The 24,423-nt window shown below is 34.5% G+C and overlaps 2 protein-coding genes across 12 annotated transcripts; one reads left to right on the top strand and one right to left on the bottom strand.

The window, feature by feature from the left end:
* The first annotated feature begins 2,851 nt into the window (after nt 1-2,851).
* On the top strand, nt 2,852-4,502 carry LOC144566467 (Cupredoxin superfamily protein). 2 transcript variants are annotated; one of them, XM_078316492.1, is made up of 3 exons: nt 2,852-3,069; nt 3,250-3,564; nt 4,284-4,502. In XM_078316492.1, exons 1-3 carry the CDS (start codon nt 2,992-2,994, stop codon nt 4,365-4,367), a joined length of 477 nt encoding a protein of 158 aa, XP_078172618.1. In that variant the 5' UTR covers nt 2,852-2,991; the 3' UTR covers nt 4,368-4,502. The 2 variants fall into 2 exon arrangements, with proteins under 2 accessions (XP_078172618.1, XP_078172617.1); XM_078316491.1 differs by having other exon boundaries at nt 2,875-3,069; nt 3,247-3,564.
* Nucleotides 4,503-12,047: 7,545 nt separating this feature from the next.
* Nucleotides 12,048-19,041, bottom strand: CID4 (CTC-interacting domain 4). Of its 10 annotated transcripts, none has more exons than XM_078316018.1 (16): nt 18,767-18,996; nt 17,857-17,970; nt 17,128-17,286; nt 16,912-17,042; nt 15,970-16,163; nt 15,700-15,877; nt 15,398-15,557; nt 15,294-15,364; nt 15,125-15,207; nt 14,875-14,941; nt 14,760-14,793; nt 14,454-14,671; nt 14,222-14,362; nt 13,785-13,880; nt 12,646-12,723; nt 12,048-12,503 (listed from the first exon to the last, which is right to left on the bottom strand). In XM_078316018.1, the coding sequence occupies exons 2-16, from the start codon at nt 17,957-17,959 to the stop codon at nt 12,471-12,473; spliced, it is 1,746 nt and encodes a 581-aa protein (XP_078172144.1). In that variant the 5' UTR covers nt 17,960-17,970; nt 18,767-18,996; the 3' UTR covers nt 12,048-12,470. The 10 variants fall into 10 exon arrangements, with proteins under 10 accessions (XP_078172144.1, XP_078172145.1, XP_078172139.1 ...); XM_078316019.1 differs by having other exon boundaries at nt 15,297-15,364; XM_078316013.1 differs by having other exon boundaries at nt 12,048-12,500; nt 15,294-15,557; nt 18,767-19,041.
* Nucleotides 19,042-24,423: the final 5,382 nt, after the last annotated feature.

The following is a 24,423-nucleotide window of genomic DNA, read 5'->3' as shown; positions in this document are numbered from 1 at the left end:
CGGATTTTGATATAACCATCGGCTAGTGTGCAGTTCTTGTGGGCAATGCGCGATGTCATTAGGCAACGTGTATCATTGTTCCCTGATCACAGTCCTTGGATTATATTATTCAGATTCTTTTGGTAAAGGTATAACCATCGGCTAGTGTGCAGTTCTTGTGGAGCAATGCTCGATGTCACTAGGCAACGTGTATCATTGCACTCTGATCACAGTCCTTGGATTATATTATTCGATTCTTTTGATACTATTGGCACGGCACGGGGTGATTTGCTTTATCCATATTATTATTATTATTATTATTGTATTTGGACACACAGTGCAATGAGTACTGGATTCCGATTTGATTTATATCCGATATTACACCTTGATTTTATTTTGGGTTTATTTCGCATGTTGGCATAATAGAATAATCGCATCATGACATTATTCAAAAGTATTATAAGTTCTATTAGATATTAATATAGGTTTACACATGTGCATATTTTAATTGTATTCATTTTATAAAATAAAAGTACTTTGACCGTAGAGGATCCCTGAGGGATAGTTCTGGGTCACATACTGGGCGATTCGTTGCTCACCCACAAGTTGTTCCGTGGGTTTTAGGTACAGGTTCTGGCGGTCCACAGCAGGAGATGTCAGGAGTTGTCCCTGAGGGCCACGTCACTTGACATAGTTAGGTTAGACTTTTGATTAGGTTTACGAGTCTCGTATTTCCTGTGTTATATATACGAGCTCGATAGATCATGTATCCCCTTCTATAGATGGTGTTATTTGGATCCGAGATGGATCGAATTATATGTTATGTATGTGTATGTTTATTTATTTGCTATGTGACTGATGCTTGATATTTATATTATTTTTGCTTCCGCTGCTATTTGATTTACTATTTATGGTTAGCCTTGCGTGCTTAATGATTAATTAAGCACGAGGCGAGGTTGATCACATCTTAATTCAGAATTTCTGGTTTGGGGTGTGACAATAACACTTTACTAAACTTTAAAAGCAATGACGCAATAATCGTTATTTAGAACCTTAATATGGACAAACATGCATTATGCATGGTACCATAACCTTACTCCATAAACTATACCGACAACAAACGCATTTGTGCTTGATAGCCACAACAATAAATGATTGAACTATCAAAAGTTAATTAAATTTATGGATTTTTTTTTAATAGTTTATTCAGGTTGTGCATCAAGCTTGGTGTAATTTGAAAACATACTGATCATCTATTGAATATTGTAGACATTCAATTAACGACCAAACGATTTTTAAATTCAACGTATTTATAATATAAACTATCTGTATAATAAAAAGCATACCTACAATTTTGCTTTTTATTCTTAATAGTTATTTTACTAGATGTATCGATTTTTAGATAATATGATTACGAAGCATCAACATATCCCTTCCGTTAAATTATTAAGAATAAAGAAACACATCGTACCTTTCACACATGTGAAACATTGTTTTCTTGTCATTAAAAAAATAAAAAATAAAGGTAGGTCTCATTTTTTTAATTTAATGAGATGATATATTAGTTACAACGGTTTGAACGAACCGCTAAAATACGTGTGCTTAGTGGGGAGCAACTCACTGAACTATAATTAATCACTGATTGCTATCCAAAATTTACATCCCGAAATCCGAAATATTGTGCATGCAAAACGAGACTGGATTCGTGATATATCCGAGACCGAAACAAAGCAGGGAGATACAAACAAAAACGGTATCACGCGCCGCGGTACGACCCCATTTTCTCTTTGTCTGTGTAATCAAAAGCAGCGCCTCCTTTGCTCTCCAAAGTTGAATCTACCTGTAAATTACTAGTAAAATATTTGAAAAAGTTATTAGATTTGATTGGTATTTGATAAGAATGCCTTTAGAAAGTAATCTTAAGACCATGATTGAAGCAAAAAGCTACCAAAGTCTCCTTTGTTGCATGTGCTGTGCCTCTGACTCTTAAAAAAAATTTAGAAAACCTTAACAAAATACGCTGATCTTTCCACAGTTTGGTAATTCAGGTTCATCAAATACACTTCCTCAAAGGTTGAAATTTAAGCATGAATGCATGATTTACCAAAAATTTGTGAAAGAAAAGGTCTCAAAATATATCAGTATCAGTTTGAATGTGAAACTAACTAACATATGCCAAAATATTTCAGGGCATAAATTACCAATTCGTATCCTCTGCATTAACTCAAAAGGGAATCTTTTGAGTTAATGAATCTTGACCATCCAATATATTTCAAGATTCGTGCAGACTAAATCCGCACTAATATTAAAGGGACCCCTATATCATAACCAGGGGTCGGATTGACTCCATTTAAAATCAGACGGTTGACATTCATTAACTCAAAAGATTCCTTTTTGAGTTAATGCAGAGGATACGCATTCTAGCGTTTCACTGGTAGAACATAAAAAGATGTGCATCAGTATAGAGCAGGTAGCTAGCTTCTACTTGGAATTAAACTTCTAGGAGCTATTTATATGTCTTATTTATAAAACCAATTCAGCCTTTGAAGTACTGATTAACTTTTTCGGATTCTCTCTCCCCCCAAAACTTTTTCGAATTCACATCCTCTGAGATATCTCTAACCATGTGCAGATTCTCTCCAATGCAAAAGAATTGATTGGATCACTACTTAAGATCTGCACCGTTGGATCTGAAATCAATGATTAAGATCCTTTTAGATCCATCCAACTAAATCTGGGATATAGGAGAGGAACTTAAAGTGTTAAGCCCTCTGACCCCTCCCTCTTGTCTCCCACTGATACCTTCTCACTTCTTACATAGAGAGGGAGAGAGAGCTTTTATTTTCTTTACAGGGAAAACAGAGTTACAGAGCCTCTAGCTCTCTGTGTCAACGACAAGCTCTGCTCCACTTCCCACTGTGCTCTCTCTCTCTCTCTACTCATAAAACACAGATTCGAGAAATCAAAGTGCCATCATTACATTCACAAGAAAAGAAAAAAAATACAAGACTAATGGCGGCACTCTCGGCGTTTCTACCGCCAACCCTGCTTCTCCTCTTCTTCTTCTTTCCACGCCAATCTCTTTGCCTGGTATACTCTCTCTCTCTTCTCTCTCTCTCAGCCAGATACAATGCGCCTTCGTTTTTGGTCCATGGAAATTTAATCTCATAAATCATAACCTTCCTCTGTTTAACCAGAATGCATTACGCATGAACACTAGCTTGAACCACATTCAAGAAATAACTAACACTTGCGCGCTTTTTAAAGCAGAAATTCAGGCCAGACCGGCTGATTGTCCCGGACCCATCACCTGAGACATTCACACCGAGCGGTGCACCAGCTCCAACAAGCGGTGGAGATCTCCCAAAGCTTCCATCAGACGGTCATAATGCTTTGAGCCCTGTAGGGTACTCGTACGACCCGGTACGGCCGGTAAGCGAGCCCACACCGTCAGCGGCACCATCTCCTGAAGCTGGAGGTGCAGTACCTTTTATAAGTAGCAATCCAGCTGTGCCACTTCCCACTGGTATTACTGACACTGCTACTATTTTACCGTTGCCTGCTCCTGGTGGTGATCATGCACTGGTATATGCTCCTTTTTCTTTAAAAAAAATTCCTTGTTCTGATTCTACGGTTTGAACTGGTTATTTTTAATTGGTGTCCAGTATGATATGATAACTTTTATGTTTACAATAAATAATACAACAGGGTCTAAGAAATGGCTTATTTCCTGTTTTAGTTGCAAAGTTTTCGTTTTGTACCCTGATGTTATGATGATTTTTATATTGTTACTCCAGATATATATATGCTGGAATACACCAAGGCCCAAGCCAGGATTTTTTTGTATTTATTCTACAATATGCATTATTCCATCTTTTCACCTGAAGATACCAAAATTATAAAATTAATGTTTAGCAAAAATCATGAACACCGGCCTAAAGTACTTGCAAATAAAAAATTTCGGGATCAACATTGGAAGAGATGACACTTGAGGGACCATTTCTGTAATTTATTATTATATTTTGTCAAAGCAAAAAAAATATGGTGCACTGAATCAGTTCTTTCTGTTGCATGTGTGATTCAAGGAAAAGCTCTTAACTAAAGTAGTAAATTAAATTTATTTAAAGACAATCTCTTTTTATACTTTTGTTTTCTCTTTTTCTGAATTTATAGCTATATGACATTTCTAAGTATTGCATTGATCATTTTTTGTTCTTCCTTTTAATCTTCTTTCCATCTCCAACATTACTTGTTCTTTCACCTTTAACCCTTTCCGTTTCTTTTCTTTTTCTCTTTTTTTGTAGGCCACGGGACAAGGATCACTGATACAAATCCAGCGCATGTGGGCAGTGTTTTTAATGATTTTATCTTTTTGGGCTAGTACATGAACGATCTGTATGTAAACTAGAAAAATGTAATGTCCAGGTTTTTATATTAGGTCCTTTTCATATTCCATTTTTTTTCTTTATTTTGTAGAGCCACTATGGAATTAAAATGAATATGAAAAATGCATCTCTTGAGGCAAGCTCTCAGTTCTTCTCCAATGCTATGAACTGCATTAAATGATCATAACAAATGTGGACTACATTCAAATTTGATAGTTCAAAATTATAAAAATTGTTTTACATATATGGCTAAATTATCCGAATTCGTATCCTCTGCATTAACTCAAGAGGAATCTTTTGAGTTAATTAATCTCAATCGTCTGCTCTGTTTTAAAATTCGTGTAGAATAGATCTGCACTAATATTAAAAGACCCCTCATGTTATAAGCAGGTACCGGATTAACTCTGTTTAAAATCAAACGGTTGAAATTTATTAACTCAAAATATTCCATTTTGAGTTAATGCAGAGGATACGCATTCAAATTATCCAATATCAAACTGTTCCAGTTCCAATTTGCTGCAGACGATTTGATCTGAAATGAATGGTCCAGATTTGATCGGAAGGGTTGATTCAAATGGAATTCACATCCTCTCAGATTACCGGACTGAGTACAATTGAATCGGATGGTCCAAAGTTGTTCTTTTTAACTTGGCACAAATCTCAAAGTTCAAATAATACTGCCCCGCAATCATCCAAATAAAATCCGGATTTAATTAAATCTGAACTTCTTTTTTTTTTGAAACCTTAACAGTGGCTAGTGGTTTGCTAACGGGTTACCCGTGACCCGTTCCGGGTTACCCGTTAGGGGTAACGGGTAGGACGGGTAAAGGGGTAGGTCGGGTACGGGTAAAATCCGTAACGGGTAGATGGGTAATTTTTCCAAAACCTCTATCCGGTCCGTTTATTACCCGTACTCGTTGCGGGTTGACGGGTACGGGTACCGCGGGTACGGATCCGGGTATCCGGGTACGGGTCCTGTCCGCGTGGTTTTTTTTTTTTTCTGTTTTTTTCAAAAAAATTCAAATTTTTTTGAAGTGAAACGGGTCGGGTACGGGTAACGGGTAACGGGTACGGGTATGCGGGTAGATGGGTACGGGTAGGCGGGTACGGGTATAACGGGTTTTTTTTCAAATTAGGTTGTCCGGTCCGTTTATTACCCGTACCCGTCTACCCGTTTGTACAGGTAGCTCGGGTAACGGGTACGGACCGGGTACGGGTACGGGTAGCTCGGGTAACGGGTACGGACCGGGCAAAACGGGTTGAACCCGTTAAGGGTTTAGCAAACCACTAACAGTGGCTGCCAAGTATAATTTTCATTAATTAAACATAAATTACTTCAATTGTTCTACATTCAGAACGTCATCTACATCGAACTCCATTAATATCAACATTCGAACATTAACATCTAACAACTAAAATAACAAAATAAAATAAACCTTTTCCATCGGTAGTAGACATCGACAACCATCGACTGGCTAGTGACTAGGGATATTGTTCCCAACTCTCCCTGAAACTCCCGACGAATGTTGAAGAGGACGAAAGAGCTAGCGACTAGGGCTATCATTGCCGACTCTCGCTTCTTCCGAAAAGTATAAAGAACAACGAGAATGTGCAGAAGTTGCGGTGGGACTGTGGGATTGAGAGAAGGTAGTGACTTATTGGCAGGAGCAGTGGAGCGAGGGGGGTTTGCTGCCGGTCTCCGTCCTCCGTCCCTTTCAGACAGAGGACGGAAGGTGGATTGCTGATGGAGGTGGTAGAGCGAAGGCAAAGAGATATGAAAGACGGACTAAAAAGAGGTGAAACAAGAAGAAAGAAGATTGAATGTAGACGGTGGCTGAATGGACAATGAAGTTCAAATTGAAAAACTTACATATTGGTTCAAGGCCTAGTGTTTAGTGTCATAAATGAAAAGGACAACATGTTTGTGGTTTTGGGTTTATTAAGTTGGTTTAAAATTTAAATTTAAATGGACATGCAGCAAGAAAACATTTTGCTTGGGGCTCTTTTCCCTTTCCAATGCTGGTTGGGCTTAGGAGTCCCAAACCGTTCTTTTTTTATCTAACCGTTTAAATTTGCATGAATCTCGATAAAAATTAATGGTTAAATGAGAAAAAACATGAACCTGTCTTTAGAAATCAAAACCAATAGAAAAAATTAAGTATCTCACAATCAAATAATAAGAGTTTAGGAGAAATTTAAAAAATAAATAAATAAATTATGACTTTACTCATTATGTAATGAGTATGAGTTTAAATAAATTTAAACTTCTCCACACAAAAAAAAAATTAAAAAAAAAACTTAGAATAAAAAAAAGGGCAGATTGTTTTAATCTGAAATTTCATCTCTTAATTACAACTGTTAACGCCACCATACTGACAATCCATAAGGAAGAAAGAAGTCGCCAAAAATCATTGTCAAAGATTCATCCCAACAGTCCAAGTCGAGAGGAAAAAGAATGAGAAAAGAAATCATCCCAGCAGAGCAAACTCTCATTTGGGAACAATCCTCTACGTACAGCCTACCGATCCCAAAGAATCATGACCGTCATTCACGCTCTGATGGTCGTGGATCATCAACCAAATTTCAGTACTTCGTCTCCTTTGCTCTCAAGTAAAAGGCTGTACGATACTATAGAATAGATTATGAAGTATGGCTAGTACAGTGTCATTTAGGCTTATATAATATCAATTCCAAAATCTATTGAATCAATTTCAAACGGTGAATTCAAACCATTCAAATTGATCTACTTCAATAGTTGTATGTTTATATGCAAATTTATAAATTTTCGAATTTATTTACTATTAAGTCAAGCGGTCAAATGAGTGAGTTTTTAAATTAATTTTAATACATTCATTTTTTAACATTTTTACCGCATAAAAAATTTACATGTAAACGCAACACTCATAAAGTAAATTTGTTTGAACGGTTTAAATTAATCATTTGAAGTCTATTCAATCAATTTTAAGGTAGTGCTTGTTCTTCTCCACCTTTAGTATAAAAACAAGTCCAGAGTTATATTCATGTCCCTTGTGGGAAAATAAAACTCAAACCGGATGATTTGTGGTGTGGTTTTGCTCTCATCAGAGCCCACTAGGCCTATATATCATTTGTGGGCCTCAGTTTAGTCTCAGACTGCCAGGTGCCATTTCTCTCTGGAAGGGGAAAACGGAGGCTCTGTACATATTTTATTTTTGTTCTGTTTAGGAAATAGAGAAAAGGTATTAGAAGTAAATTTCTAATTAACGTAGAAACAGTTCCTTTGAATTTTAGATAAGCTGATCATCAAGGATAATCATCAATACTCAAGTGTGGCACTGTGGCAGGAAAACCTAAACTATTGGTTTTCATTTGTTGTATGGGGTGTTTGCTTGAAGTTTTAAGGTTAAGAAGATCTAAGTTTGTTATGTTATTCTTAAGTCTGTCTAAGTTATTCATGTTTAAGTTGATGTCTAAAGCTAAATTATGACTTAAATTATTTCTTATTAGTTTAAAACATGTAATTTGTAAGTCATGGCTTAATTTTTTTCCCTTTACATGCAGTTATGATTAAATATAACATTACATAATATGAGAAAAATAAATGATATCCTAATTAAAAACTTAAAGGTATCAGCACATAATTTAGAAACACATTGACAATCAAATTAAAATAACAAAAATAACGGTACATTAAATTATATTCATAAAAATAACAGTGCATTACATTGACAATCAAATTGTTTCTATAACAGGTAACATAATGAAATTAATATAATAAACATTATTAACTATAACAAAAGATATAATTTATATTTCCAAAATTAATTTATAGTGTCAAAAATTAATATATAAAATATTGTTTGCTTGCTTAAGAGAAAATGGAGTGAAAAATAATATTGACAAAAAATCATAATCGCACAAATTAGGTCTAGAGATAGACTAAACTGAAATCATCTCTAAGGTAACTGAAATTTAGTCTTCTTCTAGATCTAACTTAACTGCTTAACTTTAGACTTATATTTTGTTAGGACAACCTAACTATTCCATGTTTTGTGGTTTACTAAGACCTTAACCTCTTAGTCCACAATTTATGCCTCAATCAAACATCACCAAACAAATAACTCGACCGGACCGGATGGTTCAATAAAAAAAAAACCATCCGATTCCGGATCCTAATCCAATTTGATTCTTTAAATGACCGCTTAGGTAACTGAACCAGACTAAAGCGATTTATATATCCGGTTTTCATAAATAACTGTTGATCTGTTAGGAAAACTCGGTTTTCTCACTTCTTTCTTTCTTTCAGGGCCGGTCCTGGTGCTTGGCAGCTAGGGCAACTGCCCCAGACCCCAAGATTCAAGGGAACCCAAAAGAAAAAAATATTTTATATATATTTAAAAAAATAATATGTATATATTAAAAATAAATAAAATACTAGGTCTCAAACTTTGAATATATAAATACTTCAAACTTTTTTATAAATAGGTATGATTTATTGGCATATCAATAAAAAAAATTATATATATCAGTATTGTAAATAACAGTATGCGCTTTTCAAACCGACGGGATACTATCAAGCGATTAATCGGTATGCAGCCGATTAATCAGAATTATGCAAATAATTTTGTATTTTTATTAAAATTATGTGTATATATTCATAATTTATTTAACTCATCAAGCTTATCAAATAAACTTAATTTAACTTAGTTCTATTATTATAACATGACACTATGCTTAACAATACACGCGCACTTTACATGTGTAAGTAACACATTTATTTAATGAAAAAATAAATTCAAGAATTAATCATTTTCAAATACTAATAATATATTATTTGAAAGAAATAAAACATTCCAACATAAAATCATTAAATTTAGTTTGTAATAACAACTTAATTTAATATATGAACATGCTGTACTAATTGAAAAAATTACATTAGTAAGTAAGAAAAATATATGGTATATAAATAATAGAGGAATTAATCAATTAATTTAAAATAAGTAAGAAAAAACATATATAAAAAATTGGATGTATAGCCAAACACAAATAAAACTGCAATATATGTTTATGAAATTTATTATCACACAGTCACATAAAAAAAAAACAATGTAAAAATAAATAATCACTGGAATAAACGAAAATAAATTTGAATAAATGAAAATAAACGGAGGATCAAATGAGAATAAACGGAATAATTAAGAATAATTGAGAATAATCGACCGATTAATCGGAAAAATTTACTAATAGACCTCCGATAAGTGTATTCATAATAGTTTAACCGTTGTTAACGATTAAACATCGACCGTTAAGATTGTTTTTTACAACACTGGTATATATAAAGAGTCCAAATTTTTTTTCCGTCCGGGGCCCTAAAATCTTCATGACCGGCCCTGCTTTCTTTAGCAGAGCGTGCAAAAAAAAAATTTTCCAATCTGCGATGCCTCCTGTGCGTTGTTCACCACCTCCTCTTGGAGAGGCAATCGCAGACGCTTGAGATGTACCGACCGAATTTTTTATTAATAGAAAAAAATATATATATCAAAATACGGGATTGTTTTTGGATTTTTTCGAGATATGAGTAGAACGGGCTCAAATATCCCATCCCATGGAATGGGACTAATTAACCCATCCAGGCTCCTTAACCTAATTAACGCTAACAGCAGCTTAGTCGTGGAAGGAAAAAAAAAAAAAAAAAAAAAGGAAAATCAGCCCGGACTATTATTATATTTTTTATATTATTATATTATATTATGATTTTATATATATATTATATTATATTATATTATATTATATTTTGTTTTTTATATTATATTATTATATTAATATACTTATAATATTATTATATTATATTATATTCTTTTTGTTTTTTATATTATATTATGAGTAGAACTAGGGTGTTCTTAAGCTCACCAAAGTGTTTGGTAAGCATAACTCCAAAATCCATCAAATCGGTTTCAAATGACGAATTCGAACCGTTGAAACCCGCCTTCCTTACGAGTGATACATCTACATGTGAAAATTTTAAACTTTCGAATTAATTTAGTATAAGTCAAGCGGTAAAAAAAAGTTCAAAAAATGAATGTACTAAAATTAATTTATTAACCTTTTAATTTTGACCGATTGACTTTATACTAAATTAATTCAAATGTTTAAAATTTTCACATGTAAACACATCACTCGTAAGATAGGCGGGTTCTAACGGTTCAGATTCGTCATTTGAAACCGATTTAATGAGTTTTGGAGTTAAGCTCACCAAACACCTTGGTGAGCTTAAGCACAACTAGTTCTACTCATAATATAATATATATAAGTATATTAATATAATAATATAATATAAAAAACAAAAAATATAATATAATATAATATATATAAAATCATAATATAATATAATATAATATAATTTAATTTAATTTAATTTAATTTAATAATATAATATATATAAAAAAAATCTTATTCGGTAGTTATAGTTCTCGGACAGGTCTTACTTCCCCGTCCGGGCTTTTTTTTTTTTTACTAGTGAAATCCTAGACGAATCTTTCTTTTCCGTCCGTTTTTTTTTTTCACCACTATGCTGTTGTTAACGTTAATTAGGTTAAGGAACTCGGACGGGTTAATTAGTCCCGTCCCATGGGACGGGATATTTGAACCCGTTCTACTTATATCTCAAAAAAATCCAAAAATAATCCTGTATTTCGATATTTTATTTATTTATTTTCTATTAATAAAAAATTCGGGATGCACCGATGCATCGTTTGCCGTTGCTCTTCTGCCTCATCAAAATTACATTCAAAGTTCTAATTCATTAAACTTTACTATTTAACAAAGCTAAAGTAAAGAGATAAAATTTACCACCTACATCACCTTCATCAATTTTCTGCTACAAATTCAAATCGGCGAGTGTTAAGGTGAACAGTTGCGAATTTAAAACAACTAATCCGATTCTGTTCGGAATTCAAGTTGTCAAATAACCCCAATATTTTTCTTTTGCCAAGAAATGAAATCTTCATTTATTTATTATTTGTTTTTCCAAATTTTCTTACAATTAATGAATGAACATGCGGTGTCAAAGGTACACAAGTCCAGCTAGCCTGAAGCTTTGTTCCTTGTTACTTTATTCAAGCATATTCTGGATCGAACTTTCTAGCCATTACCTTCTCATTTGTTTACAAATTTCCTGAACTTAAAAGGCTTATTATGTAAATGTGACATTATTCCTTGTCAGAAGAACTTAGACGCAAATATACATTCGTATTATAAGTTATAATTATTTTAAAAAAATCATCGATTAAATAGGTTGAATCATCATGTCCAATCAATAAACTGTTGACTCAAACTTTAACCAAGTCAATATCCGACATCCGATTCTGTTCTGATAACATTAAAACAAATATATTATAAATTTTAATCTTTCAAGTTTATTTTATACAACGACAAAGAGATTCAAAATCGTTTAAAATGATGTATGTACTGTAATACTGTATTTTCTTACTCACCCCTAAGAATTAGAAAAAAATTCTACAGCTTAAACACGAGTACTTGGGTAAATAAACTTTTCTAAAGCTTAAACACAAGTACTTGGGTAAAGAAATATTTTATATTCGAGAGTTCCACTTGATTGTTGGAAACCGTTCTAGGTCAAACTTAAGTTCATATATTAATAATAAAGAGCCTACGACAAAATTAAATAGCCCGGAAGAAAGAATATGCAAGGGAAAAAAATCCATAAAGAATTATAGATATTAAGTGCAAGGGGCTACAAATTATTACCAAAGATGGCAGCAAGTTAATAGTATGTTATGACTTTTGATTGAGCAGCACTTCTAGCAGCAACAGCATAATTCCATGTTTGATGTTAGTAATTTACAACACAGACACAGACAGACACAGACGCACACAGACAGACACGGAAACAGAAAATAGCACAATAAAACATCAATTCATCAATCCATTGTCTGACTATAGCTCAAAATTGGATATAAATAAGTTTTCATGTTAAGAGAAACCATCTGAGCCATAACAAACTAGATATGAGTGTGAAATATCAGCGTTTCAGGTTAGCACCTCTTTAGAGGTTAATGATGATTCACCACCAGCTACTGAAGTTCAGAGCATTCTATAATTTCATCCTTAAAAGTTTCTCCCTCTAAATTGCATTTCCTGCTGAAACAGATAAAAGAAATGTTATTATTCAAGATGTTTTACAATGGAAAATGATAATACAGATTAATTGCTTGCTGAATGAAATATGATCATAAGCAACACAAGTTACAATTTGCAATCTAAATCAAACTAGTGGACTTACAGGGGGTGTGTAAGTCTGCATAAAGTAAACAGGTCGAGGTTGAGGTTGGCCCATCATCATTTGCTGCCCATACTGTACCTATGTAGTGTAATAAAAAGAAAGTTTTACTATAACTAAATGGGAAACACATCCAAGATATATGTTGGAGAAGAAAGATTTTCATGTGTACAGAAAAATATAAAGGTTTCCTAAAAATGTCTCCTGTATTCGCTTGTTACTTGGTTTTTGTCCATATATACGTCGCTTTGGGAAACAACTTCATATTAGAAGCTCATTAAATTTAAATCAGCCATAGAACCCAATTAAGGGGGAATTTCATGTATGCCCCTCAAAAACCATGAAATTTCGTACTTCCCCCTCTAAAATTCATAACATCATATTTACCCCTCTAAATTTCAAAAACTCACAAATTTACGAATGCGTATCCTCTGCATTAACTCAAAAAGGAATATTTTGAGTTAATGAATTTCAACCGTCTGATTTTAAACAGAGTCAATCCGGCCCCTAATTATGATTTAGGGGGCCCTTTAATATTAGTGCAGATCTAGTCTACACGAATCTTAAAACAGATCGGATGGTCAGGATTCATTAACTAAAAAGATTCCCTTTTGAGTTAACGCAGAGGATACGAATTCCAAATTTACCCAATTTATTGCCTTTTTTTATTAATACTCATTTAGAAAATTCCCATTTAAACCTTTATTAAAGAAATAAAAATACGTAGTTCGTTTAAAAATGTTTAGTCTTCTAATTGGTTGGTCAGTTTCTAAGGGCAAATAGTTTATTTCTCTACTTGTGAGGCATACACGGGGACGGCTAGGCATACGCTTGTGTGCATGTCATAAGTAAGAAAATGAGCCATTTGCCCTCCCAACCGGTCAATTAGAAGGTTGAACATTTCTCTTAAACATGCTACAGATTATTGTTCTTAATGAAGGGTAAAATGGGTACTTTATAAATTTAAAAAAAATCGGGCAACTTTGTGAGTTTTTGAAATTTAGAGGGATCTATATGATATTAAGAATTTTAGAGAGGAAAGTACATAATTTCGAGGTTTTTGAGGGGCATACATGAAATTTCCCCAATTAAATATTGCTTCACCCAAAAAAAAAATGAAAGTGAAGATAACAATATCTTACAGGAGGTGCATTAGGCGGCACATAAGCTTGTTGCAAGGGTACACCGGCTTGGGGATTGTATACGAATTGTTGCGGAGCACCAAAAGGCGCTCCCATCTGTAAAATTCAAAGAACAAGGTTATTTTTATAAAAATGAACAGTTCTAAAAAAAATATATCACATGACAACAAACTGATAACCAAAAAGGAACTACTAAAATATTTGGTTCATCTTAAATTCATCAATATTTTATAACCTTTGTCAGTCATTGTTCTCCACATTTTAATTTTTTTTGTCAGTGTTTCGATATGCTAAGCAAAATTAATTTTCAGCCATGATAAGATAAACTAAGCAAAAATAGGATTCCTTGCAGTTCTTTGCAACATGCACATAAAAAGTCATAAAAACAGAAAGATAAAAAAGCAAATAGACTTAAAAATTGATGTTCAACGACTTACTCCCATGGCCATAGGAACAGTATGCATGTGCTGGACAGGAGCAACATTTGGTTGATAATAGAAAGAGGTATCCGGTACAGCTGGCGCTTGAGGCCTCAAATTTGGCATAAAGATCCTTGCATTTGGATTTAGCTTGAACTCCTGTTCCATATCGCATTTACATGACGTCAAAACTAACTTAATTGTCTATGTAATGCACAGAACAAATTAATAAAAAGAAGTTTACCATTACCTTAGCATTAGGGTTGAGTGATGATTTGTCAGAAGCAAGGGATGCAACAGAGGAAGTTCGAGATAAGCCACCAACTCTCTCAGATGCATTGGAGGTTGAGCTACCGGGTCGTGCAGACCAGGTATTTGGTGGCTCAGTTGTAGGCCCCGCTTTACCAGATGAGAATGAATCAAAAGGCTCATGCTCTGAGGTTTTACATGATTTGTTTTTCTTCACATCTGATGATATTTAATTATTGAATATTAGCTTGGTGATAATAGGAGCCTACTGAAATGCTTAACAAGTCTATCTATGCTATACACTGACCTTCAGAAGCCGATGCTTTCTCGTCATCAGAAGGCTACAGCAAATGAATTCTGATTAGTAGGTAGCACAATAGTTTAGTTACAGTACTAATTAATGTGCTATTTAAATGACTAACCTTAATGTCTGGAATTGCATTGTCTGTGCACTTTTCACTATCATCTTTTATCTTCTTTTCCTCAGACCTATATTTGTACAACACATGAAAAAAAACTATTTAGTAAAAAAAAAAAAAAAATTGCTTCAATAAAATAAAAGCAGCAGTTGCCTCTCCACAATTTAAAGGTGACATCTATTTATGTCAAGTAGGATACTTTATTAGAAGAGATAAATTTCTAGGATATCAGAAAAGAATGAAGCAAACTAACCTGGCATTCTCATCAATTGTCACTGATTTATTTTCAACAGAGTCAGAAGTTAGCATGCTTCCAAAGTCAGTATAATCAACATCCTGCAATAAATTAGATGATATTTTCATATTCTTTTCTCAAAAACTCCATGTAACATTACAAATAATAAAATAGCATTCCCAGTTACCACAGACGAAGAAGTGGATAAATCAAGAGGTGTGTCAATAATAGCAGAACCAAGTGCTTCACCACTTTCATCTTGGGTCTCGTGGTGGGACCGCCAGCTGTCACTTTGGGTCTCAGTTGGCCTTCTCCAGCTGTCCGTCTGCGACTCTCGTGACCGCCAGCTGTCACTTTGCACCTCCCGGCCCCTCCAGTTGTCTCTTACTACAGCCGAGTACCGCAACTCCTCATCTATATCCACATTGTCAAGAAAATTGATGCCTCTTTCCTGCATGAACAACACAGTTATTAAACAAAAGGAATCACAAGGGGCTTATCAGTATATGGAGATATTTAAGAGATTCTTAACATGATGGCAAAAGTTAGTTTTTAATAAAACATATAAAAACAGATAGATTTACAAGCTCCACCTCAGCTAAATGCAGATCATCAGTATCTTCACCCTCAATTTCTCTGGCCAATTTAGAGGCGCGCATTTCGAGGTCTTTCATGTGAGGCCCTTTCACCAGCTTAGTAGTATAGATCTCCTCATTAAAGGTGCTCTTCACCCCGAACAATACCTCGTTGGTCTCGAACTGGTCCCAATTCCTTCATCCAAGGCAAGCACAGTTAAACACCAAAGTACACTTTATATATGCATAAACAGAACTATCAAAATAATATTGATTTTTTAAACTGACCTGGACCATTTTCTGCCACCATACATAGTCTCCAGTTCAAGACAGTCTGATTCATCTCCATCAGGGGCCCACCTCTCCAGTTCTCGCTCCTCTACATGGCGTGATTGAGATATGACTGAGTCAATCAACAGGTCCTTTTTCTTCTCAGAAGCATTCCCAGCACTCATTAGCTCATCGATCGTCAGAGCAACATCCTGTAACCAATAATAAATTGCATGTATAAAATAAAATAAAAAATGCCTATGACTGGAAATACTAGTCTTGGCTCAGCTTATGGTCTAGTTAACATTCTTTTTTCCTTCAAATTGACATGTCATTCCCAAATGAGCAGGAATCAGAAATGCTGACCTCGACCCATCCTTTCCTAACAGTTCACCAAGGTCAAATATTCCGTTCATATTATAAATGCATGTATAAAATAAGAAAAATGCCTATGACTGGATATACTAGTCTTGGCTCAGTTTATGGTCCAGTTAACAACAACAACCAAGCCTTTAGTCCCAAACAAGTTGGGGTAGGCTAGAAATGAAACCCAATCACAATCATAAAAATAAATATAAAAATAATACAAATAAAAGTGAAAGTGAAAGTGACATGTCATTCCCAAACCAGCAGGAATCAGAAATGCTGACCTCCACCCATCCTTTCCTAACAGCTGACCAAGGTCAAATATTCTGTTGATATTGCCATACTGTCAAGTTCTTTTGGTCTTGAAATACATATTAGATTTCCATTATTATTTTTGTATCTTTATAATGAGCTACATGGGAGTTCAGTCTTTTATATAACAAAAGTTTGCAATTAAAATTGCCAAAAAAAGAAAGTAAAGTCAAACTCAGTTCAAGATATTGGACCTGACACATTTGGTCGGATCATCAAATGCGGGCACCAAACTTGAGAAAAATAAGTGAACAGCAGGTTATGTAGTAGGATTTATAGTACCTTGGCTACAATTTGGACTACCACTCGTGATGGTATAACCATTGTTTCAGGCTTCTTAACAACTTCTGACTGGGACTTCTGGCCTCGAGCAGAACTCCCTTTTGTAATTTGTGCCATTTTTAATACCACACCTACAATAAGATGTAAAAATTTAGGTGTGGGCAACAATGAATGTAAAAATAAAACCATGAATGTAAAAAGAAGCATAAAAATTACCAAAATCTTTGTCGGTATTTGCTGCATGGAATATCCCAGAAATAACTGATCCATTTTTAACATGCACCTCAACCGGCAAACCGGTAAGATAAGTTATGACATACATTAGCCGGTCATGGGATGGACTGGCGTGAGTCAATTTTCCGCCATTCACAGTGCCTGAAATGAAATATATCACCAATCATGTACATGTTCAGAATATATCAGACCTACTCTGAAACTTCCACATAAGTTTTAACAATCTCAGTGTTGCTTCTAAACTAAAGTTTACCCCCACAACTAGCAAGTACTATTCACTCAGTTATAAACATTGTTCTGCTCTCCCACTGATCAGAGTATGGTAGAAATATATGTTCTACACATTTTAAATTTTTTTCAATAACAGCATCTAAAAAACGGCATTTTAACAAGGGAAAAACAGATATCATAACATAAAACCCACCATAGTTCAAAGTTTGGAACAAGAAATGTTCAAGTCGCCAGATGTGACAATACTACAAAACCAGAAGAAACAAAGAACAAAAGGAATTCAAAGTAAATGCAAGTAGCTCAATAATACCAAGTCAACAGTGCTAATCGCATACCAGTATACCAGTTATTTAACTTCACTCATAAGCTAATTGTCACCAACCAACTAATCATCAAGCAAAGATAACCACCAAATACCCAAAACTGGTTATTAAATTATAAATCTAGCTAGTTCTGTAATTATCTATATAAAATAGTCACCTGATGACTTGGCAGAAGAATGGGGCTTATTATCCCTTTCGCTTCTTCTGGGGCCAAATCCATTGGACGAAGCCCTAGGAGCTACAACTTGTTGATTGCTCATTCTCTCACTGTCTAAACAATTAAGAGTCGAGCACATAATCAGTATCTAATTATATATTAGTAATTAAATGCAATCATGAACACTTCAAAAAGTCTATTTCTTGCTCAGATGTCTGAAGTGTCAGGTCTCTGGAAAGATTAGATTTCTTTGGTCTAAATTTCTGCTACCTTTCAGGTTCTTCACAACTGGATTTGGGGAAAACCGGATAGCTATAATCACCTCAACAGTATTATAATACTAGTGTAGAATAGGAAAACTATACTGTAATGCTTGGGTCTGGTACTGCTTGGTCTGGTACTTGTATAGTGCAATAAGTACAAGGTGCATTATTCTAACAAATAGATTGCAATAGATTTGTTTAGGTCTGTAATGAACCAAAGATCCAAAGGACTAGGCCACAAACTTTTCAAACAATACTTAATTAACTAGTTTATGTAAAACGAATACTATACAAACAATTACCAAATGTTCAATTTGACAAATAACCTCACAGGACCTAGCTTCAATTGTGAAAACAAATTTAAGTCCAAAATACAATATAGGCATCTAAAGAAACAAAAAGGGAAGATTAACTCTCTAAATACAGAAACTCTGCATCAGCATTAACTTAAAATTGCTACATAGGGATATCAGGCTTCATTCCTTTACGATTGAGCTATTGTTTTGAGGAGTACAATCAGAAAAAATGTCTAATATGGCAACGAGGAAAGGATCAAGGGACTAGAAACTTACAAAAGCTCGATCAGGCAAGCCAAGAGCTTAAAATCATCGCATAATCTGTACATAACTACTACGTTAGGGTTTTACCTTGTAATTCGTCCCTCGGGAGAAATCGATCTCGCAGGAACACCCTTTGATTTCGAAAAAATCGACGCGCACGAAGATATATAAGGAGATATGAAGAGAGATCAAGGACAACGGATCCAGAGAGAAAAGTGCGCAAGCGATAAAGCGATCGATCAAAGAAGGGGAGAAGGAATAGATGTGAGCGCAAGAGGTAACCCTAGGTCCCTAACTTGTTTTTCTTTTTAGCCGGGATAAGTTTTGGGTGTTGTTCTTTTTTATCCCAGGAAGGGCTGCTATTCCTGGAATACCTGGAGAACTACCTGTTATTAGAGTGGAATAGTGGAATTAGATTTGTTGGAGTTCCGGAATAAGTAGAGACCGCGTGATCCGACTTATTCGCTCCGATCTAGTTAGTTCAGGATTCAGATCCTCTTATAGTACTCCCGTCTTTTTTTAGTCGTTGACTGGTATCTAGTACTACCTAACTTTACTTTCCTGCTATTTTGTGAAAATTTAACGGAGAAGGGTGAGAAACTTCTATTATTGGAGGAAATAAATCAAATAATTATAAAAAAAAAAACTAAATGTGTGTATGACACTTTTAGACTGCTCCAATTAAAGACGAGGAAATTAAGGTGTATAACGAAGAATAAAGGGAGAAAATAGAAATGAACTAGGTGGGTTCTTTGTAATTAAATGTATTAATGTTTCTGAAAAGGTGCTACTATAGATGAGTAGGGTTAAAATACTCTGTTGGTTTTGTACTCTATCATGCGTCAATATCGTTATTTTTATCTCTAAAGTCTAAATAAACGATCTGACCCGTTTAACATGATTTTCATACTAAAATGTGCTTGGATAACAAATTTAGAAACAATGTGCTTGGATCCAAACCGTTCAACATTATCCAAAATCTTCTAAAAACAATGATTTTGTATCTATTTTTAAAAATAGTAAAAAAAATTCAAAAAATTTAATATTTTGTATACAATCACATTTTAGTATGGAGATCATATTAAGCAGTTCGGATCGACTGCTTATACTTTGAAAATAGAGATAACATTGTTGGGGCACAAAACTAATGGGACATTTTAACCCTACTAATATCAAAACATTTGTTTCTCGGCCATGGAAAAAATATTTCGATTTTTACATTTTCAAAGTCCAAACAGTCGATCCAACCCGTTCAACATTCAATCTATAGTAAAATGTGCTTGGAGACTAAATTTTATATTTTTTGGAATCTTTTTACTATTTATTAAGCCAGTTTTAAAATCGTTGTTTTCAATTATCCATAAATTTTTCACTTTTATTAAAATCAACAATTTTAAAACTGACTTAATAAATAGTAGAAAAAAAATTAAAAAATGTAAAATTTGGTCTGCAAGCACATTTTAATATAGAGATCACATCTAACGGTTTGGATTGACCATTTGGACTTTGGAAATTGGAAAATCAATTGGTTACACCACGATTCTAGAACAAACGTTTTGATATTAGCCAACCTATATATATATACTAGTAATCGTGCCCGTGCACAGCAACGAGAGCAAATTATGTAGTAGAAAACATTAAGCTCCTTAATAAGGAGGAGAGATAATTTAAATCAAATTTGTAGATAAAAATAGTTAAATACTATATTTATCTACAAGATAACACATGTGAACTCTAGTGTAGTGGTAAGAATTTTAGCACCAACAGAACCCAACTGGGTTCGAATCCCGCCTTCAGCAGAAAAAAAAAAGAAAAAGGGTGCGCGGTGCACAGGCTCTCGGTCCGCAGGTGCCGTGCGTGGTTCAGAGGTGCGGTCCACGAGTGCGGCGTGCGGTCTACGGGCACTGGGATCATATGCAGCGCGACCAATGCATACTTAAGTGTTGAAGCTCATAATTTGGAAAATTCATCTATGTGCGATATGGAAATTCAACGGCTGAGCATCATTCTGAAAAAAAAAACAGTAAATCAAGACCCTTGCAGGATCTAGACATTAAGCTCCTTAATAAGGAGGAGAGATATATATATATATATAGAGAGAGAGAGAGAGAGAGAGTAAGGCTACCATACATTTGCAATACATAGGCACCTTTGTGCATTGGACTATAAATCACCGATTTCAAAGTCCAAATAACCAATTCATACCGTTCATCTCATTCTCCATATTAATATGTGCTTGGAGACTAAATTTTATATTTTTTTTAATTTCTTTTACTATTTATTAAGCCACTTTAAAAATTGTTGATCCAACAGTAACAATAAAATCAAAAGGCACTGTTGGATCCACTGTTTAATTTTAAAAATAAATATATTAATTCACGGTATGAACTAATATATCATATGCATATTATCACATCCTCAGTCATTTTCTTGCGGACTTGTCTCGCTTACTCACGAATTCATATCCTCTGCATTAACTCAAAAGGGAATATTTTGAGTTAATATATCTGAATCAATCGATCTGTTTTAAGATTCATGTTGACTAAATTTACACTAATATTTAAGAGTCCCGCTTACTCACGAATTCATATCTCTGCATTAACTCAAAAAGGAATATTTTGAGTTAATACTTCTGAATCAATCGATATGTTTTAAGATTCGTGTTGACTAAATTTACACTAATATTTAAGAGTCCCTATGTTATAAACATGAATTAAATCCGTTTTAAATCAGACGGTTGAAATTCATTCACTGATCAAAAGATTCCCCTTTGAGTTAATGCAGAGGATACGCATTCCCTTACTCACCGGCTAAGGATCCCTGTGCGGCTGTGCTTCAACCTTTACTCACTGACAAGCGGTTCCGGATAAACCTTCCCCTCATATAAGCGGTGCAGTCACCGTCAGGTGAGCAGAATACATCTTCTCTTGCTGGGGTGAGAGACTCAAGAGTCTGTTATGGTCAAAACTCAAAACTATCAAAGCTTAAAGGACGTGTAAACCAGGCACAATATACGTATAATAACTGAGTAATAATCTAGAGGAGGGTTCAAATGCACTCAAATTTTTGTGCACTCAAATGCACTCTATTTTTTTTCTCTGTTTTTAAAGTCCGAATAGTCAATCCGAACCGTTAGATGCGATCTATATATTAAGATGTGCTTGGAGACCAAATTTTACATTTTTTTGAATTTGTTTACTATTTATTAAGCCACTTTGAAAATCGCTGATCCAATGGTCCAAAAAATGTAAAATCAGCGATTTTCAAAGTGGTTTAATAAATAGTAAAAAAGTTTCAAAAAATATAAAATTTGGTCTCCAAGCACATCTTAATATATAGATCGCATCTAACGGTTCGGATTGACTATTCGGACTTTGAAAACAGAGAAATTTTTTTTTAAAGATAGCGTACATTTGGATGCACAAAAATTTGGATGCATTTGAACCCTCCTCAATAATCTAATATGTTACCAATATTTTAACATTCCGAATAGTTCATCTACACCAGGTGTAAGCAAATATTCCACTCCCATCCTCTTGCGCTTGCAGTTATTATATAAGAAGGCAAAGTATTTATCAAGGCCTTGTCTCTGCTCTCTCTGCTCTCTCTGCTCTCCTCTCTTGAAACCTATCTATCCATACACTCTTAATTATCTACACCTTCACAAAGAGAAAGACAGAAACACGATGGGTGGGTGTTTCAGCTTGCCAGATCGTGCCACAGAAAATCCCGTCAATGGCCAGCCTCAGCAGCCTGGTACCGCTCGAAGGGCAAATTCTCTGTGTCAATCCATTTGTGACTTCTTCATGGAGGTACATTTTCTCTTTTGATCCTCCTTTTGTCCTATTTTCTTTTTCCTGTTCTTGTTTTTTCTTGCCAAGAATATATATGAACTGTAGCGTGAATTTTTCTAATTGAATTCGTGCACATATGAATTTTCAGTGCTTTTATTCAAGATGGTGCACTGGAGGATTCGGCAACTCGATGGTATATAAATTCTTGGCCTGTTCATTTTTATTTCTCTATTTTTCCTCATGAGTACTCAGGTAGCCAAGATTTTCTGGCATCAAAATTAAGAAGAAAAAAAAAGTTCATTATACACCTTTTATTAGATATCCAATATTTCATGCTTTTGCATCTTTGTTCTTGGTGGTTCTTTTATTTGATCCTATCATTACTACTTACCGTCAACCATCATTTTTCAAGAAAATGAAGACGCTAGAGTTGCTGCATTGTAATTAAAGAGATCAACATTATTAACACAATTTTCCCTACTAATATGAAAAATAAAAATTTAGTTATTTGCCACGGATCAAGCACATTACTTTAATTTCAATATAATTAACATTAGGTTTCTCATGAAACAAGTAAGAACTTCTAGTTTGTGTGGTAATAGTGAATCAGGTGGCGCATGTGATGTCCGGAGTGTCTCTCTTTTGAGAGAACGGAATATTTTTGCCAATACTTTTTTATTCATTTGGATTGTACCTAAGTTTGACTAGCATTTTCATAATTGCATCTCTGTTTTTTATTTGATGATAATTGTCAAATTTCTCCATTTGTCTTTGCATGCGTATTAGACTATTAGTTTTACAATATTCTTTGGTTTCTGTCAGGTAACAGCTACGTATAATATTCCTTCAAATGCAACCCAGAATCCCCACAGCCAAAGACCGGACCCTACAAATGCAACCCAGAATTCCCACAACAAAAGATCCGACCCAACAAATGCAACCCGGAATCGCCATAACAAAAGATCCGACCCTCCAAATGCAACCCAGAATCCCCATAATGAAAGTTCTGACATGTTAGATGAACTCGAGAAATATCTGATGGAGGTTACCACTGCCAAATGGATAGAAGCAAAGTTGACCCAGGAAGTACTGGAATTGACAGAAGCGAAGTCGCCAAATGGAGCTGAAGGAAATGTAGTTGCGGGACTAAAAAATGACATCTCTTTGGTCAAGACTCGCAATCCTGATAACAAAAAATCCGGCCCGTTAGTCGGTGAAACCAAAACATTTCTTGATCAGGAGAAACTACTGTCAAATGCTGAGGAGGTTACTACTGCTACCAAAGAAAAAGAATTTGGGGCTTCTGCTTTGAACCTGAATGCAGGAACTGGAGTTGAAGGAAGTGAATTTGCTGGAAACTCAATGGTATATGCATTTTCTTCTTTATTTTTTCCTTATGAGTACTCAGGTGTGCGGTGACCCAGATTTTCTCGCATCGAAAGAAATAAATTAAGAAAGTTCATTATACACCTTGTATTAGATCTCTAATATTTCATGCTTTTGCATCTTTGTTCTTGGTGGTTCTTTTATTTGATCCTTCATTACTACTTACCGTTACTCAAGGATACCATCGCTTTTCAAGAAAAGAGGCTAGACTATATCTGTAAATTTTTTTAGGAAAGGAGTATAAAGAGACGATCATTTCCACATTTTTCCTTACTAATATGAAAAATAAAAAATTAGCTCTTTGTCATGGATCAAGCACATCGTGTTATTTTCAATATAATTAACATTAGGAATATTTTTGCCAATACTTCTTTATTCCTTTGGATTGTACCCAAGTTCGACTAGCATTTTCATAATTGGATCTCTGTTTTTTATTTGATGAAATTGTCTCATTGTTGCGACCAACCACCATAGCATCGCAGTTCCCCATTTGCCTTTGCATGCGTATTAACCTCGGTTACAATGTTCTTTTGCTTCTCTCAGGTAACAGCTACGTATAATATT

Source organism: Carex rostrata, chromosome 15, assembly GCF_964058835.1.
Source record: "Carex rostrata chromosome 15, lpCarRost1.2, whole genome shotgun sequence".
NCBI lineage: Eukaryota > Viridiplantae > Streptophyta > Magnoliopsida > Poales > Cyperaceae > Carex > Carex rostrata.
This window is presented reverse-complemented; position numbering and strand designations above follow the sequence as displayed.

Bases quoted from the DNA above. Each gene is read 5' to 3' on its own strand.
- LOC144566467 (XM_078316491.1), top strand. From the start codon at position 2,992: ATGGCGGCACTCTCGGCGTTTCTACCGCCAACCCTGCTTCTCCTCTTC. The intron at 3,070-3,246 runs GTATACTCTCTC...CGCTTTTTAAAG, and splicing joins CACGCCAATCTCTTTGCCTG to CAGAAATTCAGGCCAGACCG. The intron at 3,565-4,283 runs GTATATGCTCCT...CTTTTTTTGTAG, and splicing joins CTGGTGGTGATCATGCACTG to GCCACGGGACAAGGATCACT.
- CID4 (XM_078316010.1), bottom strand. From the start codon at position 17,959: ATGAGCAATCAACAAGTTGTAGCTCCTAGGGCTTCGTCCAATGGATTT. The intron at 15,558-15,699 runs GTGGAGCTTGTA...TTGTTCATGCAG, and splicing joins ATGATCTGCATTTAGCTGAG to GAAAGAGGCATCAATTTTCT. The intron at 14,363-14,453 runs GTAATGGTAAAC...GATATGGAACAG, and splicing joins CACTCAACCCTAATGCTAAG to GAGTTCAAGCTAAATCCAAA.